General features: G+C 39.0%; 1 protein-coding gene across 6 annotated transcripts in view; it reads right to left on the bottom strand.

The window, feature by feature from the left end:
* COL14A1 (collagen type XIV alpha 1 chain) overlaps window positions 1–21,783 on the bottom strand; it is a 114,539-nt gene that overhangs the window by 87,618 nt on the left and 5,138 nt on the right. For all 6 annotated transcript variants that reach the window (XM_015617137.3, XM_015617130.3, XM_015617133.3 and 3 more), the window contains 3 exons: window positions 17,746–17,862; window positions 16,491–16,634; window positions 13,271–13,357 (listed from right to left, as the gene is read on the bottom strand). In XM_015617137.3, the coding sequence (XP_015472623.1) occupies window positions 13,271–13,357; window positions 16,491–16,634; window positions 17,746–17,862 (348 nt within the window). The remainder of the gene's footprint in view (window positions 1–13,270; window positions 13,358–16,490; window positions 16,635–17,745; window positions 17,863–21,783) is intronic.

The raw sequence follows: 21,783 nt of genomic DNA, 5'->3' as shown, positions 1-21,783 counted from the left end.
GGCTTTTCAACAGACTCTTTTCAGTAAGTCCATATCATTTTCTACTGGGAAGCCAGCCCAGCACCAGACACAGAATTCCACATGTGGCTTCAACAAGGCTGGGTTGAGGGGAAAAAATCACCTTCATCTACCTGCTAACTTCCTCCCAGTGTAGCCCAGAAAGCTGTTTGCCTCCACTGTGACATGTGTCTATTGCTGGCTCGTGGTCACCTGTGTCCCAGGGCTTTTTCTGCCAAGCTCCATGCAGCCAGCTGGCCACCAGCATGTGCCTGGGGCTATTCCTCCTCAGGACTCTGTGCTTCCCCTTGCTGATCTGACACTGCTTGACACCACTGCCCTGCCTATGCATGAGCTAAATTTGGATGTTGAGGTTGAAAGGTCTTGAGGGTATGGAGAGAAGAGATGAGATCTGAGTGGTTTTTCACAGGCCAAAGGAGCCACCATCCCTGTGCTCACAATTTACAGTTTCCCTTTATCATACTAGAAAGATCAATGCAAAAGACCAGAAATTTTAGCCCACATTTTTAACCACATAAACAAATCAAACCAATGCAAAGACCCTGCTGACATGAGCTTTACTTCTGAAATAGCAGCCCTAATTCTGCTAACTTTCCTGCATAAATGGAAACTAAATATACTCAAGCACCAAGCTGGTGCTGGTGTTGCACAGAAGCTCCTTTGAGTATTCCAGAAGGGCAGAGTACAGGAACACCACATCTCTGGAGATTAATGAGCCAAAGACACACACACCAAACTCAGCAGTCAGATAAGGAAACAGGGCTCCCTGTATGCAGAGTAGTATGATCAGTACAGCCAGACAGGTGAGAACACCTCTGAGGTACCTCACAGACAGGTAAGTTCCATTTTAGCTACCACCTGTCACCTTCTAACCAAGGGACATATCAGCTGTAACACCAAAGCTCACTCAGCACACAGGACACCAGGAAAAGGGTGCTGACCAGGAGACAGAACAGAGCCAGAGTCCTGCATCAACAGATCCAGAATGGACATGAAGACCTCAGAGCATGCAGTGAGGATGAAATTATCCTGAAATCTTCCCTCCTCAGTACAAGCTCATGCTTGCTGTTTAGCAACAGATGAATAAGACTGACTGTGAAACAAAACTTACAGTTGTTTTCAGGGCCATCTCACAGTCCCTAAAAACAGATACCAAAACCTTAACCTTTCTCTCCCATTTTGCTGACCATAGTATAAAGCAAAGAAGATTATTCATCAGGTTATGCAAATCCATGATGACTTTGATGATGAATGCATCAATCCATTATGATTACAGATTCCTACAAGAGGTCCTCGGTCTTGCATTTCAGTCTTTACAGTACATGTGTCTGCTACCAACTTCCCCAAAGCTTTTTTTGGTTCTTCTTTCAAGGTTGCCAAACAAGTTTTAAAAAGTGGCCCAGAGTTCCAACTTTTTACTATGTGGCTTTTGTGTTATATCAAAGACAAGCATCACTCATGACATACCAAGGTGTTTACCTAGAATATACATTGTCCTGATCAAGCCTACAGACTTCAGACTGTATTCATGCTGCCAGCATCTTCATGATGAAGAGCTGCTAAGGAATGTCTCAGCAGGGTAGTAATGAAAGTGTTTCAATAACGAAACATGTCAACACAGACCCTGAATCTGACTTATGGGAACATCTCTTGCTGCCAGAAGAATCCAGCCATGCCAGGGCACTGTTGATTGGATGGATACTCAAGAGCTAATGACTTGAAGAGATGAAAATCAGTCTGAAGATAATGAAAGACCATTCATTCAGCTGAGCTTCTATTAATCCATCATTCAAGAATGTGAACAGCAGCCTCCCATTTCAACTAAGAATAAATTGCACAAAAAAAGGTCATTGCCCTAGGGAAAGCTACCAAAGGAAAAAAAGAGGCCAAACAAGTTTTCTGTTGGTAATAGTTCCGATTTATGAAGCATTATACATATTTACTGTGCAGAGATATGAGGAGAAACACAACCCAAGTGTTATGAATATGAGGATAAGCATCTTTTAACTCAGGTTGTCAATCTCAGTGGTTCTGATATCCGGAGTTGATTCATTTTATGAAAAAAAGGAAACTTCCATTTAGGTCAAAGATACGCTAAGTCTCTTTTTCTACTCAGAGAAAAAATAAAAAAAGAAAGAGAGCTAGAAAGTTGTTCTTTTTCCAAACCACAGATTCTCTAGATACCGATGTCAACACTGTGTCTACACTTCAGTGAAGCAGATGCATTCAAGGAGGGACATTTTGGATGACAGAGAGTCAACCTCACCAATCTCCAGCTTCTACCTGGCTAGGAACTTATGAGAGGTGATACACAATCTTAACCAGATATTAATATACTGATAGGAAGAAATGCATTCCCTCCTACAGAAAAGCAGAGCCAGGAGATAAATAAGGGTAATGGGTACTTGGGTAAGAATGGAGACTGCTCATCATTTCTAATGCCAAGCTTTCTATTTTCAGAATAAAGCAAGGGTTTGTCATCTGGAATATACAAATTGAAGAAGACATCCAGCAACCTCCAAATTAATACTCACCCAGGCTAATGGAAATAAATAAAATTTTACTCTTATCCAGAACAGACAAGGCAGTTACAAACACATAAGACAGACTTTTTCATGTTAAAATCAACCCCTTGCTCCCAATGTCTCTTCCTCTCTCTCTTCCTCTCTTCGCTGGAATTTCTTCTGTCAGGATCAAAGTGTACAACTCAACATGAACCCTTTCCCAGCTCCAGACATCACAGAAATTTCGAGGTCTTCAGTTTCAAGCTTGCTGTCTCTCAAAAGTGTATTTTTCACTTATTCAGATTATGTGAACACACTTGTGTGCTATTTAATTTGGCCAGATGGCAGATGTAAATGCTGCAATCTCTAAATGTGCTTGCTTAGCTTTCTTCAAAGCAACTATCAAATTATGGCAAAGGAAAAGCAATTAAGAATTCTGTCCATGTCAGTGATGATACTTCCCATCACATTTTTCAGTCATATGAGCCAGGAAGGAGTCTTCCAAATTACCCTAGCGAGGTCCACAGAAGTACTGCCACTGCAGAATGAAATCCAAGTTACAAGCAGTACTCAGAGGACACAAAAACTATTTCCTTCAGAGAAATCCTTATGATGAGTTCCTGGAATAAGCACTGATCATCCACAGCACAATGAGCTTAACTTTCTGTAAAGAGGAGTTTACCAAAGAGTTTCCTTGTGTCAGAGTCCTCCTGTAAGTCCTGAGTGTTTAACAAGGAATTTCTAATATACAAAGCTCTGCATGGCAGCTCACAGGTTTATAGTCCAGCTTGGAAACCTAATGGATGCCTCTCCTCAAATTCTACCTTCTGAAAAGTACAGAAACCAACATGGCCTGGGTGGAGCATCCCAAGTTCACATATCAAAGAGAGCAATGGTATATTCTGACAAGTCTACTTCATCTCCTTATTATAACAGATATTTTCATCACCTGAAGTTGAAAGAGAAAATGAGAAGTCCCAGAGAAGAACAGAAAGCCATGACATTTGGCACAAATTAAAAAACAACCACTACCAAAAAACCCCATGCTCTGATGGCCTAACATGGATGGGGACAGGATTGCTGGGCAGGTTCTGTGTGGGGTCCAGTGCAGACATCTTTTAGCACACATCAGAATGGTGATCTTACCACCACTGAAACCACTGAGACCACTGGCTGTAGGCTTTTAAATGACAGTCCTATTGGCAAAGTTAAGATGGTCAGGTGCTGCTTTCACTAGAGAAAGCTGAGATAGGAGACATCTTGGATTCTGTTTGGGCTAAGGTTGGGCAGAACAAAGCCAGCTGAGTCCAAAGCCAAAGTGACACAATCTGAAACCAAAATCAGGTCTACAAAATACTGTCTGGGCTAAGCAACCTCAGAGTGATCAGAAGAGCATGGTGAAAGGAACATAAAAACAAATGCTTGCCAAAGCTTTGTGGTGGTCCAAAATGTTCTAATAATGCTGAAGCATGGTCTAAGCATTACCCAGTCTTCTCAAGGGAGGCCCCCCAAGGCACTACTCCCCTTGAAGAAGCATAGAAAATAGATTCATTTCTACGTTCATATTATTTTTAGTTTATTAGTAAATGCAAGAACAAGCAGGTATATACCACACACACAAGAGCTACTGACAATCAGGTCATTTGCATGTCACAGCAAATGTCACTGCAAATGTCACTACAAATGCCACTCAGTGCTGAAAGGCAGCTTTTGTTAAAGACTACAAACATATTTGCCAAGATGGTAAACACAGAACTGAAAAGTAAACCAAAAAAGAATCCTGAAGTAACAGCCTAGATAGAGCACATGTCCTCAGGTGTGAGGCAGCTAAGGACAGTAGATGTGCATCCTGTTTCATCCATGACAAGGCAACACTCCCTACAGACCCTCAGAGGTGAAATATTAGCCTCAGTATTATGCATAGATATCTTTTAGGGCAATGTAGGCAGTAGCCTAGAATGTAGATAAATGCAATGAATAGTTCTAAACTCACTATATTTTCTGATGCAGATTTTCATTTACAAATGTCCAAAAATGAAACCTATCATATAAAAGTACTCCATAATGTTTAAATAATCTAATGTATCTCTGAAATAGGCAATTTTCCCATTTTACAGCATCAAGAAACTGATGCTAAAGGCTAATAGCCAGGGTTGTCTCTACACTTTGGAATGGAGGATGAGGTAGATGTTGAGCTAGCTAGTTCTGAGCAGGGAAGTGCATTCGCCAGGGAGAGTGCTGTACTGAACAGGATCACTGAACTGCTACTAGTTTTGGAGTAAACTTGGTTGCATCTAGTTCAAGCAACCCTTCAATACTGTACTGCACTGGAACAAAAGAAAACAAGAGGTATGCAGAAATTTTTTTCTCTCTTTTGCCTCTTGTTTAATTCCAGCATTGACCCAGAAACTAAATACTAAGTGCACAGGTTTCATCATGCTTGCATCTTCTGAGATCAGTCACACATTTGGATAACTTGTTCTTACTTCATAACATGGTCTGTGTGGTTCAGACTGGTGGGTCACAGCTGAGGGGATACAGGATCGAGTACCTGGGGACTGTGAAAGATCTAATAAGATATGTTTAGGAGAGGATCCAAAAAGCATTGAAAGGTAGTTTGGGGAAAAACATGCATGGGAAAATAGAACAATAAAGGCATCAAGGGGACCAGTTCCATCTGCAGAAATGGCTGATTAGTACTTGCTTGGCCAAGCCCTGTGCTTGATCATCCCAGACCTATTGGGACTACGTGCTTAGTCTTGCTACTGGCTGGAGCTGGGGCACTGGGCTAAAGGATTCAGTGGTCCCCAAAGCAAGACCAAAAAATAGTATTTAAAGTGAAAGAGCTAAGTACTTTCCAACAGATTTTGCTTTTACGCTCAGACTGCAAAAGCTGAAAAATGTGCAAGAGCTGAGAAAAGACAAAGACTGTTTAGGAAGAACATTATGGCACTGGGGGAAAATGTCCACACAGCGTAGTTATCATTTCTTTCTTCTGCTGCTCATAATCAAGACCTACAGTGTCCTCCAGAAAGCTCAAGGAAACCCTGCTAGTAAATCAAATTATAGGTTGCGTAAAGACAGAGTTAATGAGTTCCATAGCCCCGGAGTTCAGCAAGTAATAAAAAAATCATGACTAAAACCAACATTTGCAGTTACATTAGCCAGGATGAAGTGAGTAAAACTATGAAACACTGCCAATGAAGCAGAAGTTCAGAAGGTATTCATTCCTGTGGTTTAGTCAAATACCTCATAGCACTCATTTCACACTGTCTAGTAATACTTACTGAAGCATCTGACATTAACTAAACAGACAAGTTAATAAATTAGATAAATAGTCTCTTCTGCTGATTAGTACCTTAATATACTTCTCTGTGGATTTTTCCTACTCTGCTTAAATACTGCCACTCAACAGCTATAACATTATGAATGAATGTCAAAGCTCATTTGCATCAAATGTAGTAGGAACGTTGAAAGAAGAATGCAAATCAGTATATCTTTTTAAGCTTACACGTCTCTCATTTCTACCACTATCAGAAGACTGATTCCACCTCATTCTAAGAGCTATTAAAATAGAAACCTCAGACAAGTACATCATAGCATTTTGAGGAAGGATATGCCTTTTGTGTTTTCTGATAGGTGCATAGCACTGAATGAAAAACACATTATGAAAAAAAAATAATTCAGAAACATTTACATTGAAAGATTGTAGAAATAATTTAAATAATAACATCACTAATAATGTACAACACATCAGGAAGTTCAAAAAAATTATCAAAAACTATCCTACCACAAAACCATAATAACTTTGGATATATCTACACAGTTTTTACAGGCAACTGAGCACCGGCAGATCACAATTGCCCAAAAGAAATTGCAGGTATACTTCTTGCTGCTCAGCAGGTAGGTATCACAGATGGCTTCAGGCCTCTTTCCAGAACACTTTAGGATACTAAACTCTGAAAGTACTAAAAACTTGAAATTTAGCACAATATAACCAGAATCTCTTCTTTCTGCATCACTGAGTAGTGAATACCAAAAAAGGAGAATGGAAACAGTATGTGCCAGAGGTAGCTTTGACTAAATGAGAAGCTATTCTTCATTGCATTTATAACTTGTTTATGTACATATCTGTGTGCATAATCACAATCATAATGATAATATTAGTAACTATGTTCAATTCATTAAAGGTCACTAATAGTATTAAATTCTTTCAAAGGAAACCTTTGTTTCTCCTTACAGCTAACTTTAACCTCTTCCTCAAAAATTTTTTAATTTAAATTAATATACAGTGTAGGACTACTGATCAAGGCACATGAAGTCACTATTCGCTGTTTTTAATATTAGTTCAGGTTATCTTACTTACATACAGATAATGTAACCTGACATCTGCACCTAATGCCAAGGTATGGCATTACACAGCTCATTATACAGGCTTTCTGCTTTTCTAACTCTAAAGCCCACTGTGCCTTTTTTCACTCACCAAATATCTAAATTTTCTATTGCCAAGTTGTCCATTCTATAGTCACAGAAAATAAATCAGTTACAAATTCTCTGTCCTAAATTTCTACCTGCTTGTCCCAGTCTTCCAACAACGTGAAACTCAGATCTAGCTTTTATTGTCAATCAATTTCTCCTAGAGCTTCCTCTATATTCTGTTTGGGCAGGGTGGCAACACCCATTTTGTCAGAGCTTTCAGCTGGCTTCCCACCAGCCCAGAGAGCTCAGCTAATGTTCTACTAGTTTGGCTCCTAGCATGTGGTAAAGGTGACTCCCATCAGAAAGAGGTACTTAAGGGATAGAAAAAGCTGCAGTTCCCCCAGGTATTTTAACTCAGTGCCATATCACTGGATTTTCATAGAAATCACTGAAAAAACCACACCTGCCCCTAATGGACTTGCTCTGGGGTGAAACACAATTTTATTTTGAAAAGGTTGAACAAACTGCTGTGTTCTGTGCTGTGCAGTAAAGATCCCTGACCTCCCTAAGCAGTCATACTTTAGTAAACTTACTGTTTATTACACACACTTTGCAATCAGAAAGTAACTACCATTGTGGTACACGAATCACAGTCTTTATGCGAGCTTATTTCTCATTGTTTGAATGTCTACAGACTGTGTAAGGCTTATCCTGCAGCAACTGATTCAGAAGAGAAATCTGACTCATACATGCCCTGTGCTGTCCTAAATCATCTTGATTTGAGATTTGCATAAGGGGATTTCCAAACAGGACAGGTTAAAGACTGTGTAAATTCTTTACTCCAATAAAGCACAAATGGAGCACCTTTGGCATTGAGTGTTTGTGGCCAGGCTTGGCAGGATGAAGGCTGCAGGAGTGAAAAGAGGCCAAGTGTCCATGGACAGGTGATGGCACTTCAGGGAAAACATTTTTAAGAATGGAAAAAGAAATGCCCAGCAAAGAGTGAAGGAGAGTGAAAAAGAGTGCGAACAGTAGACAGAACCCCAAGGTCAGAGGAGAGTGTGCTCCATGGCAGAGCAGATATTCTCTGCAGCCTGTGGATGATGTACATGGAGAAGAAAGGTATGAGAAGAAAGGAATGGAAGAGAGAAACCACTACACCCTGCTCACAACCTCTCAACACCCCTTTTGCACCACTTGCTTCCTCTCTGAAGCGACTTGGACTGAGTGTAGTTTGCAGTGATAACAAGGGAGGAGAGGAGTCTGGAAGGAGGTCAAGCTGAGCCTGGGAAAATGGAAAGGAAAACTGTTGTTTAAATGTTTGTCTCTTTTGTTTCCCACTACCCACATTAGCTAATTTTTTAACTGGCAAAAAAAAAAAAGTAAATCTTCCCCCCCACTTGACTCTGTTTGCCTGCCATGGCAACTGGTAATAGTCTCTCTGTCTTTATCTCAACCTATGAACTCTTTCATTCCTGTTCTTCCTCTTTTCTCTCCCATCCTGCAGGGAAGAAGAATGAGCAAGCAGCTAGGTGGAAGTTTGGCTGGTAGCCTACACTAAGCCACCACACCTCTCAACTAACAGCCCCCCCCAATCAAGTCAACAGGCATGCAGATAAAACTGGCCTCAGTGTTTTGTTGTTTATATTGAAATGGGTAGCTAAACCCAGTTCAGATACATGGAGAAATACTCTACAGAAAAAAGATATAGTCATATATTTGCCAGAGGATATAGTCAAAGCACTGATTCTCCCCTCCCCAAAGGGATTTGATTAGAGAATCAGTCATAGAAGCTTTCTGAGAAACTGTAAAACATCTGAGAAGGCACAGAATGTATTAACCCCTGTCGCTGTACAGAAAAGAGCTTTGTACATGAGGGAGTTGGAGAGAAGCCAGGGTACAAGCACTCAAATATCAGTGCATGCTGAAAGAAGCTGCATCTGTGGGTTATTTTCCCAACAGACAGAAAGAGAAAAGGCTTCTGACATTATTAATATGAGTGTGCACAGCAGTGATAAATCACTGCGCTGAAAAATGACAGGCTCTCAAAAATATAGAAAGGAGATTGAAGTCTTGAAAGTAGTCATACAGAAAGTTTCTGGAAATAAAATATAAAGTGAACATTTGATGGCTGAGTGCTAGACATTAAGCCTGAATTAATTTGGCACCATGACATTACTGGATATACACTGGAGGTTTGCTTGAGATAAGAGCACAGTACTTACAACAGAAAAGGAGTAAATCTTTTTAAACTACTTGAAAGATTAGGACAGAATAGATGGAAAATTTTAATCTAGGTTGCTAGAGCTGCTTTACTAACAAGCCATACAAGCTGTTGACAGAGTTCCATAAAGACAGAGGAAAACCCTCATAACAATTTAATTTAAGGATAGAAGAAGAAAGTGGATTTGGGAGTTCAGGAGAAGGCATTTACAGCTCCCATCATTGCTCAGAGCCTTAGACAGTTGGTAATTAAATAGCAGACAGCATACATATATATAAAACATAGTATACACACATAAATGTATGTGTATATATACATACATCAAACAAAGTATACATAAACAGTCCTCCAAACCACAGATGAAAATACAAGTGAAATGCTCTGGAACAACGTAGAGTCATGAGTACAGGTATTTATATGTTGCATTTCTTAGCAAAGAGCTGGTTTCTAGGAGCAGAAGTGCTATGGTGAAATCTTTGTCCCATGGAAATTGAAATTTCTGGGGTTTATTGTGTGACCTTGAAGAAGGTATATTAGCTAAGTATTTATAAACAGCAACTTTATACCATACTGTGCCTGTAGTGCCTTTCAGGAAAATCAGCAGGATACATGACATCATAATGCACAAACGGGAGCTTGTAATATTGAAAGAGTTCATACTCTTTTTTCATACTCACTGACAAGTACATTGGTGTGCTTTATTAGTTCTGTCCCAAAACAATGATTGTGGATTTTCTGGCTTACTAATGCCAGTGAGCATAATTCTGTAGCAAGTGGTGAAGATGCTCACAAAAGGCACCTCTTTACATCAAAACTTGACACTAATAACTGGGGAATTATGGTCCTCCTTCACTCAAGACAAGAGCAGAAACCACAGCCACTGACAATAGTAGTCTGGTCAATGGCTGTTTTCAATTTATTTTATGGGCAAAGATTGCTCTTGTTCTCAGGTAAGGTATTATTCTACCTAACTCAACCTGACTGCCATCATTAAAGATTTAAAAAACTTTATACAAACACATTGATAGCACCCTCAGTGACAACACTCACAGACAACACCAAGCTTGGCATCAGTGTTGATCTGCTGGAGGGTGGGAGGGGTTTGCAGAGGAATCTGGACAGTCTGGAGTAATGGCCCAAAGCCAATGGTGTGAGGTTCAACAAGGCCAGGCCCTGGGTCCTGCACTTGGGTCACAACAAATCCATCCAGTCCTACAGGCTGGGGAACGGTGGCTGGAAAGCTGCCCTTGGAAAAGGCCCTGGGAGTGCTGGTCAACAGTGGCTGAACATGAGCCAGTGTGTGCCCAGGTGGCCAAGAAGGCCAGTGGCATCCTGGCCTGGACCAGGAACAGTGTGGCCAGCAGGAGCAGGGCAGGGATTGACCCCCTGTGCTCAGCACTGGTGAGGCCACACCTCGAGTGCTGTGTCCAGTTCTGGGCCACTCACTACAAAAAGGACACTGAGGGGCTGGAGTGTGTCCAGAGGAGGGCAACGGAGCTGGGGAAGGGTCTGGAGCACAGATCTGATGAGGAGAAGCTGAAGGAGCTGGGGGTGTTTAGCCTGGAGAAAAGGAGGCTCAGGGGAGACCTTGTCATGCTCTACACTCCTGAATGAGGCTGTGGCCAGGTGGAGGTCGGGCTCTTCTGACAGGTTACAAGGGACAGGGCAAGGAGAAATGGCCTCAAGGTGAACCAGGGGAGATTCAGATTGGATATTACAAAAAATCTCATCACAGCAGGAGAGTGTAAATATTGGAACAGGCTGCCAGGGAATTGGTGCAGTCACCATCCATGGAAGTGTTCAACAACTGAATGGATGTGGCTCTTCATGAGATGTTTCTGTGGACATCGTATTAGGTCAAAAATTGGACTTGATGATCTTTCAGGTTTTTTCCAACCTCAATGATTTTACAATTCTAATAAATTTTTCTGTAGTGTTAACTCCTAAGGTCTAACCAACTTGACCAAAGATATAAATGCAGCCACAGAATGTATCAGGGTTGCCATTAAATCCATCAAATTTAGCTGTACACTAAATGGTTATGAAACCAATTAACTGCTGGCCTGAATTCATTTGGTTGTACTCAAATCATTTCCTGTCAAACATCTGCAGAGGATCAAGTTATTACGGTTTTGCTGTAAAATTTTGCACTTATTTCTTTGATCCAATTTCAGTCTGAGGTGGAACAATCTTTATATATTGAACTAAGAAAATTTTGATACCACTAATGTCTGTTTCACTTCTGAATTCACTTCTACCCCAGCTACACATTTTTTGCTGCTGCTGTTATTTTTGCCCAACATTTTTCCTTGGAATCTCATCCTACTCCCACTGAAGTCATTCAGTTGGAATCTTCATCACTTTGAATAATCATTAGAACCGTGCAATGCAGAGAAATATGCAATAGTTAGACCAGAGAAAAAAGGTCTGTTACTTTATAATTATATATAGCTGAGTTGGAAATAGGGTTAAACAAATTCAAGAATTCATAAAAATTAGCACAATTTTTTTCCTTTATGATCAGGTTTCCTGATTGAGAAGTTTTTAAGTTTTTAAGTTTTGCCTTAGTTTTAAATGCATACCAGGTTTTCTAGTAAAACCTGCTACAGTAAGTATAAGGCAGTATCTTTTCACAAGTGCTGGATGGAGATATATTTTGTTCTGTTACAAACTGCCCTGATACAACTGAAGTAGTTCAGATGAGTAAAAAGTGGTGCAGGGATGAGGAAAGTGACTAAAGACTTCAAAAGTAAACATGAATCCTAAAAAGGAAGAGACTGCAGATCCAAGCTCCTCTTGCCAGTTGTATTTCACTCCACGAAAAAAGCATAAATTCTCTCCCACAGTCTGGCAGACACTTTCCTCTGTCTGTATTTAATCAACATTTTCCAAGTACAGGCCCAGTTTTCCCTCCTTCAACTTTTATCACTTGTCTTTCATTAAGAAAGCAAATCACATTTTCCCTCTCAGTTCTGTCATTTCTTCCAATTCAGCCTTCTAGACATGCTATAGGAAAGATCACCTGTCCATTACCCTGTCACACACTAGCAGGTACAACTTGTCTCTTTAATGTTGCAAACACTAGCTAACATTCTTCCAGTGCACCCAATGGAATTCAAGGGTGTTTTGTTTTGAGAAATGCTGTATGGAAACAAACTTGCATAGTGTTAATAAATACAACATGACCCAGAAATGTGTGGTAAGAATAAAAACCCACCTAAGAAAAATTTGCATGGGCTTCAAGGAAATTTGTGTAAGGTCTTTAATACTTGCATCACTGGAGACAGATTTATATGGCAGGGGAAAATGGGATCCTTGAAACTCTCCAGTTTATTCATAGAGAGACTATTTAAGGTCATACCAAGCTCCTCTTGCTCTGTATACCAGAAACAACCACTGAAGGGAATAATTACTGTTGAGGTTACTTCATAAAGAAGATGCTATTTGAATTTTAAAATAACAGGAAATAGAGCTGTATATTAAGCTTGAAATATATTTTCATCCATACTAGATAAACTTCTCATGGCAAGCAATATCACATTTCACCAGAAGATTGGAACCTTGCATCAGGACAAAATTAACTCTTTTTTCTTCCCCTCCCTCAAAATGTTTCAAATGTTTTCATATATACAACCTACACTAGGACAGACTTATCAAGATATTATGAGGCTAATTATACAATAGTATCAATTAGACTTTAGGTGGGAATTAATATTGCCAGTCTGTCTCACAGCCAAGATAAAAAAGTTATTATATACACACACACCTGCATGATTCTTCCACTACTCAAAGTGCCCCCAGTGGGGAAGTACAAGCAGCTTTTAATAATTTTAACATTATCTAAAATTATTTTTTAATAATTTTCATATATTCATGATGGCATTAGGACTATAAAAAAGCAAAGCAAAACACAGAACTAAAAGCAATACTTCTGTAGCAGCTCTCCAATATTTCTGAAAATACTGTTTTCCCCCCTCTATTCAATTTAACCCTGGGAACCAGATTTAAAGTACTGACTTACAGAAAATCTCTACAATGGCCAAGTTAAATAGAGAAGTTGATTATTTTCAAAATATCCCATAAGTCGTATGCATTATGATCTGACCTTCTGGAGCTGGTTTACTCGCATTTGTTTTTTCTGGATCCTTCACCTTGGATTTACTTGTGTCTTTTCTTCTCTCTATGTCTTTAACTGTAAAGTAAGGGAGAAAAATCAATTAATCTAGAAACAATGCAGTTACAAGCATGTCATTTTCTTCTTCCTGATAAAATAGTTGCACAGAGCATCTGAAGATATGTTTAGGTAATGAGTTACTGTTTCTCTGTTTTCCCTCCCTCCCTTTGCATTTATTATTTTTATGGATCTTTCCCCATTCTATCATCATTAAAACTCTCAAAACTGACTCTCTTCACACAGGAGAGTCCAAATAGTGACATCAGCACCTAAGCCCATGCAGACAAGATCCCACACTGGAAATACAGTCCAGAAAATTGGCAAAGCTAGCTGGGGAAAGTCCAACATTGCAAAGTTCCACTCCAAGACAGTCAACACAAAAGCACATAGGCCAGCTGTTACACAGTCCTCGTTACAGAATCAGCTTAGATCCCATGCCCAAATCTGTATTCAGGGCACCAATGCACTCCCAGGAGTGCAAGGCTGCTCCAGAGCAGAGACTTTGACAGTTTCCTGTTCTACAAGTGGGTGGGATACCTCCTTTCTATGTCCCAAATCGTTCACAACAGCCAAGCAGAACCCAATTTGGTTAGCAATGCCTAATATTACATTAGTAGAACAGTATTGCTCTACTAATAGCCTGAAAGGTTCTGACAAAGTCATTGCTAAAGTCACGTATTGGGAAGAACAAGCCCTTCCAGAATTTTCTTGGAATGCTAATTAGTATCCACACTCCATCTGTCTGCAACAGACAGGTAAAGTTTAAAACAATGAAGCTGAGAATATCTTCCACAAAAAATAAAATTCTACTCCAATTACACTTCTTACTTTATGTAAAACTGGATTATGACTGACATTCATCCAAGCAGGCACTGATCCTCAGCCGGGACCAAATTTCTCTGTGCTGCATCATTCAAAAAAACACTGTGAGGGCATGAAAGGAAACCATCTGTCTCTTAGCTATGTAAGAAAGACAATGCAAATATTCTGTTGTACATTAGTGAGACCAAAGTCAAATGGATTTACTAATTTACCCAATGGTATATGGAATATCTGAATCAACCAGGAGTGTTCCAATTCAAAATATCATCACAAGACTAAAGAAGAAAACAAGGCACTGTCAAATATCTGAATGTGATTTTCTCAGTACAACAACCCTTTGCAGAACCTGTAGAGCTCACACTCCAGGTACAGAGGTGAGAACAAAAAACCTGAAATTTTTACTCCTCTTCTTACTAAGACAGCACATGTGATTTTGTATCACCTCTGCCTTTAGCAACCAACTGTGAAACTCCTTTGGGAACAAATTCAAGTCCACAAGCTTGCTGAGGAGCCAGCTTTTACCAAGGCAGATCTTGGTTACTGGTTATTAGCTAGGCTACAGACAATGCCACAACAACAATAGGTCTTGGTCAGAAGTCTGGGTCTACACCTTAATTGAGAAAGAATCTGACTAAAACAAGAGGTGAAATACTGGAATAATATTGGCCAAAAAGGATACTGCTGCTGCTTATCCTTCTAGGAGCATTCCTTTGAAAAAAGGCCAAGAACAAAGCCAATTAGCTTGCCTCCTCTAATGCTACTGCTATTGAGGGGCAAGTCTCCAGAGAAAATGGTACAAAAGTCTGAAAATGTTCAAAGGAGACAAGCTGGTCACATCCTGACAGAGATTTCTGCATTCAGGAACTGTCAAAATTCTAACCACATAGGAAGAGCCAAGACAGCAGTTTTACTCAAATATCTACACAGAAAAAGATTTTATCTAGCATGTGTTTTAACATCTGCATTTTCAAAAGAAACAAAATTCCCATTGATCTTAGTTCATTAAACACTATGTATTAGAATAAGAATGTATACCTCACTATATAAAAATAAATACTCTTTTGACAATAAAATTTTATTGTAAGTTTGAGAATTCTTAGTACAAGAGTTACAACTTCACAGCATTAAAACCATACTTCCAATGCACTAAACCAGATGATATTCTCAAAGCTCTTTATATGTTTGACCTTTTTTCATCTCAAGAATTAGTGACCACATGTCAAACAGGGAAAAAAACCTATAATACAGGAGAGCAAAAAAAGGATTTGTATATATGCTGTATCTGGTTTTATTCATGAAAGGTATCATGTTTTTAAATGAAACTCCAGCCTTAAGTGCAGCAAAGAGAGTATACTACCCCCATATCCTTAAATTGAGTTGCTAGTTTTATTTTTCCTAAATGCCATTTCAAAAATAGCTACATATATAATATTATATAATATTATTATATTATATATATGTATTATAATAAAACTAATGTAATATATAACTAATATATAATATTACAGAATTTGCTGTAGCTTTCTGTGGGCTTCTCTTTAATGCTAAAGTAATCTGTGGTTTTGTGGGTTTTCTAACTTAAGGTAATAAATGTACAGTTGTAGTGATGGAAAGCTAAAAGGGCTTGGATACACATCACATCAAGTACTCAGCATATTTTATCTTGTGGTGGTTTTAAGAGAAAGGTAATTTAGCAAAGACAATGATAAAAAATTAGTGTCAGAGAATTCATTAGGCTTCCAACTGTACTTTACACTGACACATTATCAACCAAATCTCCACTAATCATATTTAACATGTTTAACATGAAGATCAAGATAAATCAGATGTGTATATATCACTATGATATAGACATTAAGAGTATGTCTTGGTCATATAAAAAAAATTAAATTTATAAACATATTTGACCACTGGAGGCCATTAAGAAATCAGCCTTTCATTCTACTGAACTAGCATCTAGTTGCCAGTTGGCACAGCTATAACATTATTTTAATGAAATGGAAATTTTTTAAGTGTCAGAATACAGCAGTTTCTTTCTACTCACTGAATGTTCTTTCCATGAAATACCAGCAAATTTCCCAATGAAATGAGGAAGAAAGGAATGCCAGTCCAATGGAAACAAAGATAGCCCAATGCAAGAATATATTATACAATCAATTCAGGCCTCCACCTGTACTTACACCAGTTAAAATACATGGCTTTGATTTTCCTTCTACCACAGAAAAAACTGGTTTTCCATCATTCCCCTTTGTGTAAGGCTTGTCACCATTTCAAAAGTTACATTAAATATCTGATACATTCTGTATGTCAGCCATAAAGGGACACATACTTCTGAACTGGCCTTGTGCTGGCTTACTCTCCTTGTCTTCATTGAATGCAATGATCTGAAGGGCATAATTTTGATCTGGAATGAGACCTTGAATAATTGCTTTGGTTGCAGTATTTTGAAGAATTAATTGATTTGTTTTTCCACCTATAGGAGAAAAGACAAAAACAAATCCAACAAATGCATAACTTTGTTTTTATAGCACAGTAAACATAATGAGTTAAAAATATCACAAGCTGTACCATGACCTAAGCATTCCCCCTTTATCCACTTTTGGGACTACTTATACAGCCAGGCCAGAGAACATCCCAGAAAAGCAACAAGATAGGCACTCTAACCAGTTTTCATAAACAGAAACACTCTTAGGATCAACCTCATTATCTGGGCCTCATGAAACAGCCATGGTGTCCAGCAAAATCATTAAGAAAAAAAGAAACGTTTTACCAACATCTGTCAAGTTTGGTAACATCATACTGACAGGCTTTCATTCCATGATTGGCTGCCAATTCTGACCCTATTGTACCCACATCACCTCTGAATATTCACTTTGCCAACTTTCTCTGGGCAAGGAAATTCTCCTGTATAAATACAAATATTAAACATTTCTATGTCCATTTACATATAAAGATTACATGCCAATATGTACAAAGTTGTATTTTGGCTGTATGTTAAAACTGCTTCTCTATCTAAATTTAATTTTAAACATACAGAAGTAAGACCTTTCAGGCTCTATACAGCAAATTTGTTGTCTACATTTTTCAAGCTTTCATTCAAAAAACTTAAAAAGATTACTTGTTTGTTTGTTGGTTTTTTTTTTAATTATTCCTGATCTTTTCCAGAGAGCTCACTAAGGGATAAGGGACAAGGAGATTCACCTCGTTGACTGAATTAGGATTCAAAAAATTCAAAGGTTGACTGAATTAGGATTTCAATGCTTTCCCTTGAACCCTTCCTAGACTTTCTTACATCACACTGGAAGAAAGGTAAAGACAGATGATCAATGGCGATTCCCAAAGACCACACATGAAGCACAACTAGCACTGACCCACTTCTGCTACCTTAAGCACTCAATTCCCATTTTCTGTGCCTGACATCCCTCATGTGAAATCAATCTCTCTTCTGTTGAGCAGCCAGTACTACATTATCCTGCTCACAATTTCTTCTTTGTGGAGGATGACACTGAACTCTGAAAAGCTTTTATGCCTTAGGAAGACATAAAAGAGACCTTCACCTTAAAAGAGAACATACAGGCTTTTACCTGAACTTGGAGTGACAAGAAGTTTATATCCAGTGAACTGCCCTTTGGGGGCTTTCCAAGAGATCTGTACACTGTCAGGACTCACTACATTATATCTTAGTCTTGTTGGTGGAGACACTGCAAGTTCGGAAAGAAAACAACATTTTAAATCCAAATAAAGATTAACCAATTTTAAACAAACAAAAATAAACACATATAGGAAGACAACACAAATTTTTAATGGTAAAGGATGCAAGTTATTTAAAATGTCACATACATCAGTTTATTAGTTTGTAAAATGACATCCCCAAGTGCACTACTTCCCTCAGACAGACCTTTTATTTATCTCTTTACGAAACAAACTAAACAACCTAACAGCAGAGGACAGAAAGACAAACAATGTTAGATGTTAAGACACTATTTTAGCAGGCAAAGCTGGCAATAAAAATGCTCTTTGTTAATACATGGTAATTAAAATTGCTCTCTTGCTTACATTGACAATATGCATGACCTACACTCCTTTACCTCTCACTACTGTGGGCATTTCCCCACACTGAACATCACCCAGGGCCAAATTTTCAAATCCTTGTGAGGAGAGAATAAGCAAGAGAAAAAACAGGCATGCACAAGGCAAAGGGAACATCAGCTGCCCAATTTGCAAACCTGGCTTACGCAGCACAAAGCTTTGCAGCTGCAAACACTGCTTCAGTCTCATCAAGACTAGCTGGCATGTACAGGCAAGTCAAGACTTAGACAGGGGAAATCTGGATGGAAAGTAAAATTTGGCTTCTATTTATATTGTGCCATCACCTAGGTTTCAAACTGAAGCAGCAGGTGAAATGAATAAAAGCACGAAATGATTGAAAAAGAGGTGATATATCAGTGTAGCAACCCAAACAAGAACAAATGGAAAAAACTGCCCCATGTTGTTACCACAGTATCAGCAACTTTGTGTCTCTGCTCATAAACTAGTTTTTCAAAGTTTTGCATCCCACTGCTCAGTCAAACTCAGTGGAGATGCTGGAACACACTCTACAAAACCTTTCCACTCTGCTTCAGGGAGGCACAGCCCTTCTTCACTGAAGAACTGCAGCAGAGCAGCTGGCAGTGCACCCTGGGGTATCCAAGGCTGTCAACAAGGGAAAACCTTCATACATTTGAACAGAATTTGGCTCACAGAGAACAAACTGATCTACAGGGAAAGGCAGCCAGGGAAGCTACCCAGAGGCTGAATGATAGGAAGGCTAGAAAACCTTTGACACCTCCAACCTTACTCCTTCTCTTGCCATTGTCTCATAGCCCCTTGAACAGTCTTCTTCATTTTCCAAACCCTTGGTGCCTTTGCCATTACATCCCTAAGGTTTCTGGTAGTAAGTCTAAGAAATCAGGGAAATTAATCTGAAGTAGGCAAGTGGCAATTTCTTTTTCCCAGGGCTAAGATTGCTCTTAACTGACTAGGCTAATGCCCACTGTTTGTTGGTCCTTCAGATATAATAAACCAACACTCTCATGATACTTCTGAGATTTGAGGATTACAGCACATGGAGCATCTGAGTCAACAGGCAGAATGTGCTGGCCAACAACCTCTGGCCTCTCCATTTGACCTGCTACAGCCAATGCAGCTCTGGCACCAGCATCAGCCAAAGACCTGTCCCAAACCAGTAACTTTTTCCTACGTGCTACTTTTTCCAGCAGCTTGGGGGAAGAAAGAAGGAAAAAGGCCAGCTGTAGTTTTTTGAGATTCAGGGGTGCATGTTTTTCATGTCATCTACTATTAAATACATTTTGGATCTTAGAAGTAAGAATCTGAAGGTTTAATACAAGAGATATATTCTCTTGCATCCAGGCTCTCATTCCCTAAGTGGCAGTTTTGTCAGACCAAGGGCAGGTTCTGCAGTTCTCTTCCTTGAGGGACTTAACATCCAAACACGGAAAAGAGAGTACATAAGTACCAAGAACAGTTTAGCAGCACCTATGCATTCTCAAAGACCACAGAGAAGAAGCTCAAGAAGAGAGGCAAGGGGACAGAAACAGCAGGCAGCACATGAACTCCACACACTCCAAGGTGTTCTGGTTCACAGCACTGGGCTCACACCCAGCCCATGCATTCCCTTAGTTGCTGGGCACAATCTTGTCAGACCTCATCTTCAGTCTGCCTGTCACCATCCTGAGGTTTAGAAAGAAAGAGGCTGTGAGCAAGATGGTGTGTAGGAATCATTGCAGATACATCAGTTCTTTGAAAATTTGGCCCTCGTATTGCAAAATGTTTTGCTAGGCAGGTTTCTGCAAGAACATTCAGCATGCTATAATTGTAAAAACATGACAGACATTATGGCAAAAAGCTTTTAAAGCCAAGCAGACTGTAATTATGGATTACAGCTTTTAATTCATTCTCAAGATTCATTGTGTCTTTGAGCTATACATAAAACATAATAAATTGGGGCTGAATGAACATGAGTGACAAATCATACCTAGAAGTTCAAAAAAATACAAATCCTTTTATTATTTTGCCTCAGGAATAGAAAATAAACTTTTAAATAATGGCTGTATGTAAGTGTGAAAATGCTGCAGATTTTACTGGGATTAAGTGGTAAATTTGTATGGGGATTAAGAAGCAGAGCAGAGAGCAACAAACATCAAGGATTGACAAAAAATCCCAATCATGTCTGAGAATTTCAGAGTTCACTTTCTCTGCCACCTTCTTCCCTTCCATCCTACTTTCAACTTGACAGTTTATGAAAGCACCTTCTAACAAAGAAGCATAGTTCTGACCTAACCATCACCAAAACAATATATGAGCCCCTAAAAAACAATCACAGACCTTACAAGCAAAGAAGGACACAATCACCAGAAGTTTTTTTGTATACTACAGAGTTACAATGTGAAAGACTAGAAAAGTTGTGCCAGAATAGTCTTTACATAACTGATCAATTTTCACTGGGTACTTTTTGTATCAATGGCAGCAGTGCAGCGGAAGGGACAGTCCCACACAGCAATAAACCATAAGAAAGAAAACAATTATGCACTAGGCAGATAATCAACTGTGTCTTAGTTGTGCAAAGACTAATGTTCTGGCATAGAAAAGTACATATAGCTAAGGAAGTTAAAAATCTAGCACTCGAACAGACAACAAAATATTGATGGGAATTACTGTGCATTCACCAACCTGAAGAGGATATCTTTATTTCTTTGGACCTTTATTGTCTGTGGAACAAAATCTCACTTCTTGCAGAAAGGGAAAAAAATTAATCCAAGCTATAAAAATCAGTAGCTAGATCTCATTAAGTGGTTTTACAGGAATGCAAAAGAGAATGGCTGTCAGCAACATCAGAGCAGTCACCCAAAAGAAAACTGACAAGTTCAAGGTTTTGGTTTATGCCACCAGGTAAATTAGCTCTCCAAACACATAACTCTTATGCACAACTAGGGAAAGAATGTTTTCAACTCCTACTGAAAAGGAAAAATACAATCAATTGCTTATGGACAATTCTCCAAGATATCCAATAGTCTAAGTTTGGATACTAACTAAATATTGTGGGTTTCAATTTACTGTTGTCATAAGAATTGAACAAGTTAATATGCACCACAATTACTTAGCAATTACAGTAGTAAAATTATTGCTACACAAAGTTTCCATCTTTAAATACAGAAAAACTCTCAAAGCAAGTTATTTTATGAAAAAAATGAAAAATTCCCAAGTGTTTTTCTTGCCCAGTGCTATTTTCATATACTACATAAGAACATAAGACATAAGTAGACAAAAGCTGTTATTTATACATTATACTAAATGGGGAAGAAACAGCAGTGCTGAGAAAATAATTGTTGTTGAGCAAAAACTGAACAGCACTATGTGGTTTATAAGGCAATAGGGCAAAAAATGAGATAGAACCACATAGCTCCTCTGAAGAGATAATTTGTAGCTTCAGGCATGTTGGCCTCAGTCTTACAAACATATTCTCCTTTCCAAGAAGTCACATTACACACCTTTACCTGAATATCTTTACCAAAGAAAGGAAACAAGCTGGAACTAATGCCAGCTCTTCCTACACCTTGGCAGAG

This window comes from Parus major, chromosome 2, assembly GCF_001522545.3.
Source record: "Parus major isolate Abel chromosome 2, Parus_major1.1, whole genome shotgun sequence".
Lineage (NCBI taxonomy): Eukaryota > Metazoa > Chordata > Aves > Passeriformes > Paridae > Parus > Parus major.
This window is presented reverse-complemented; position numbering and strand designations above follow the sequence as displayed.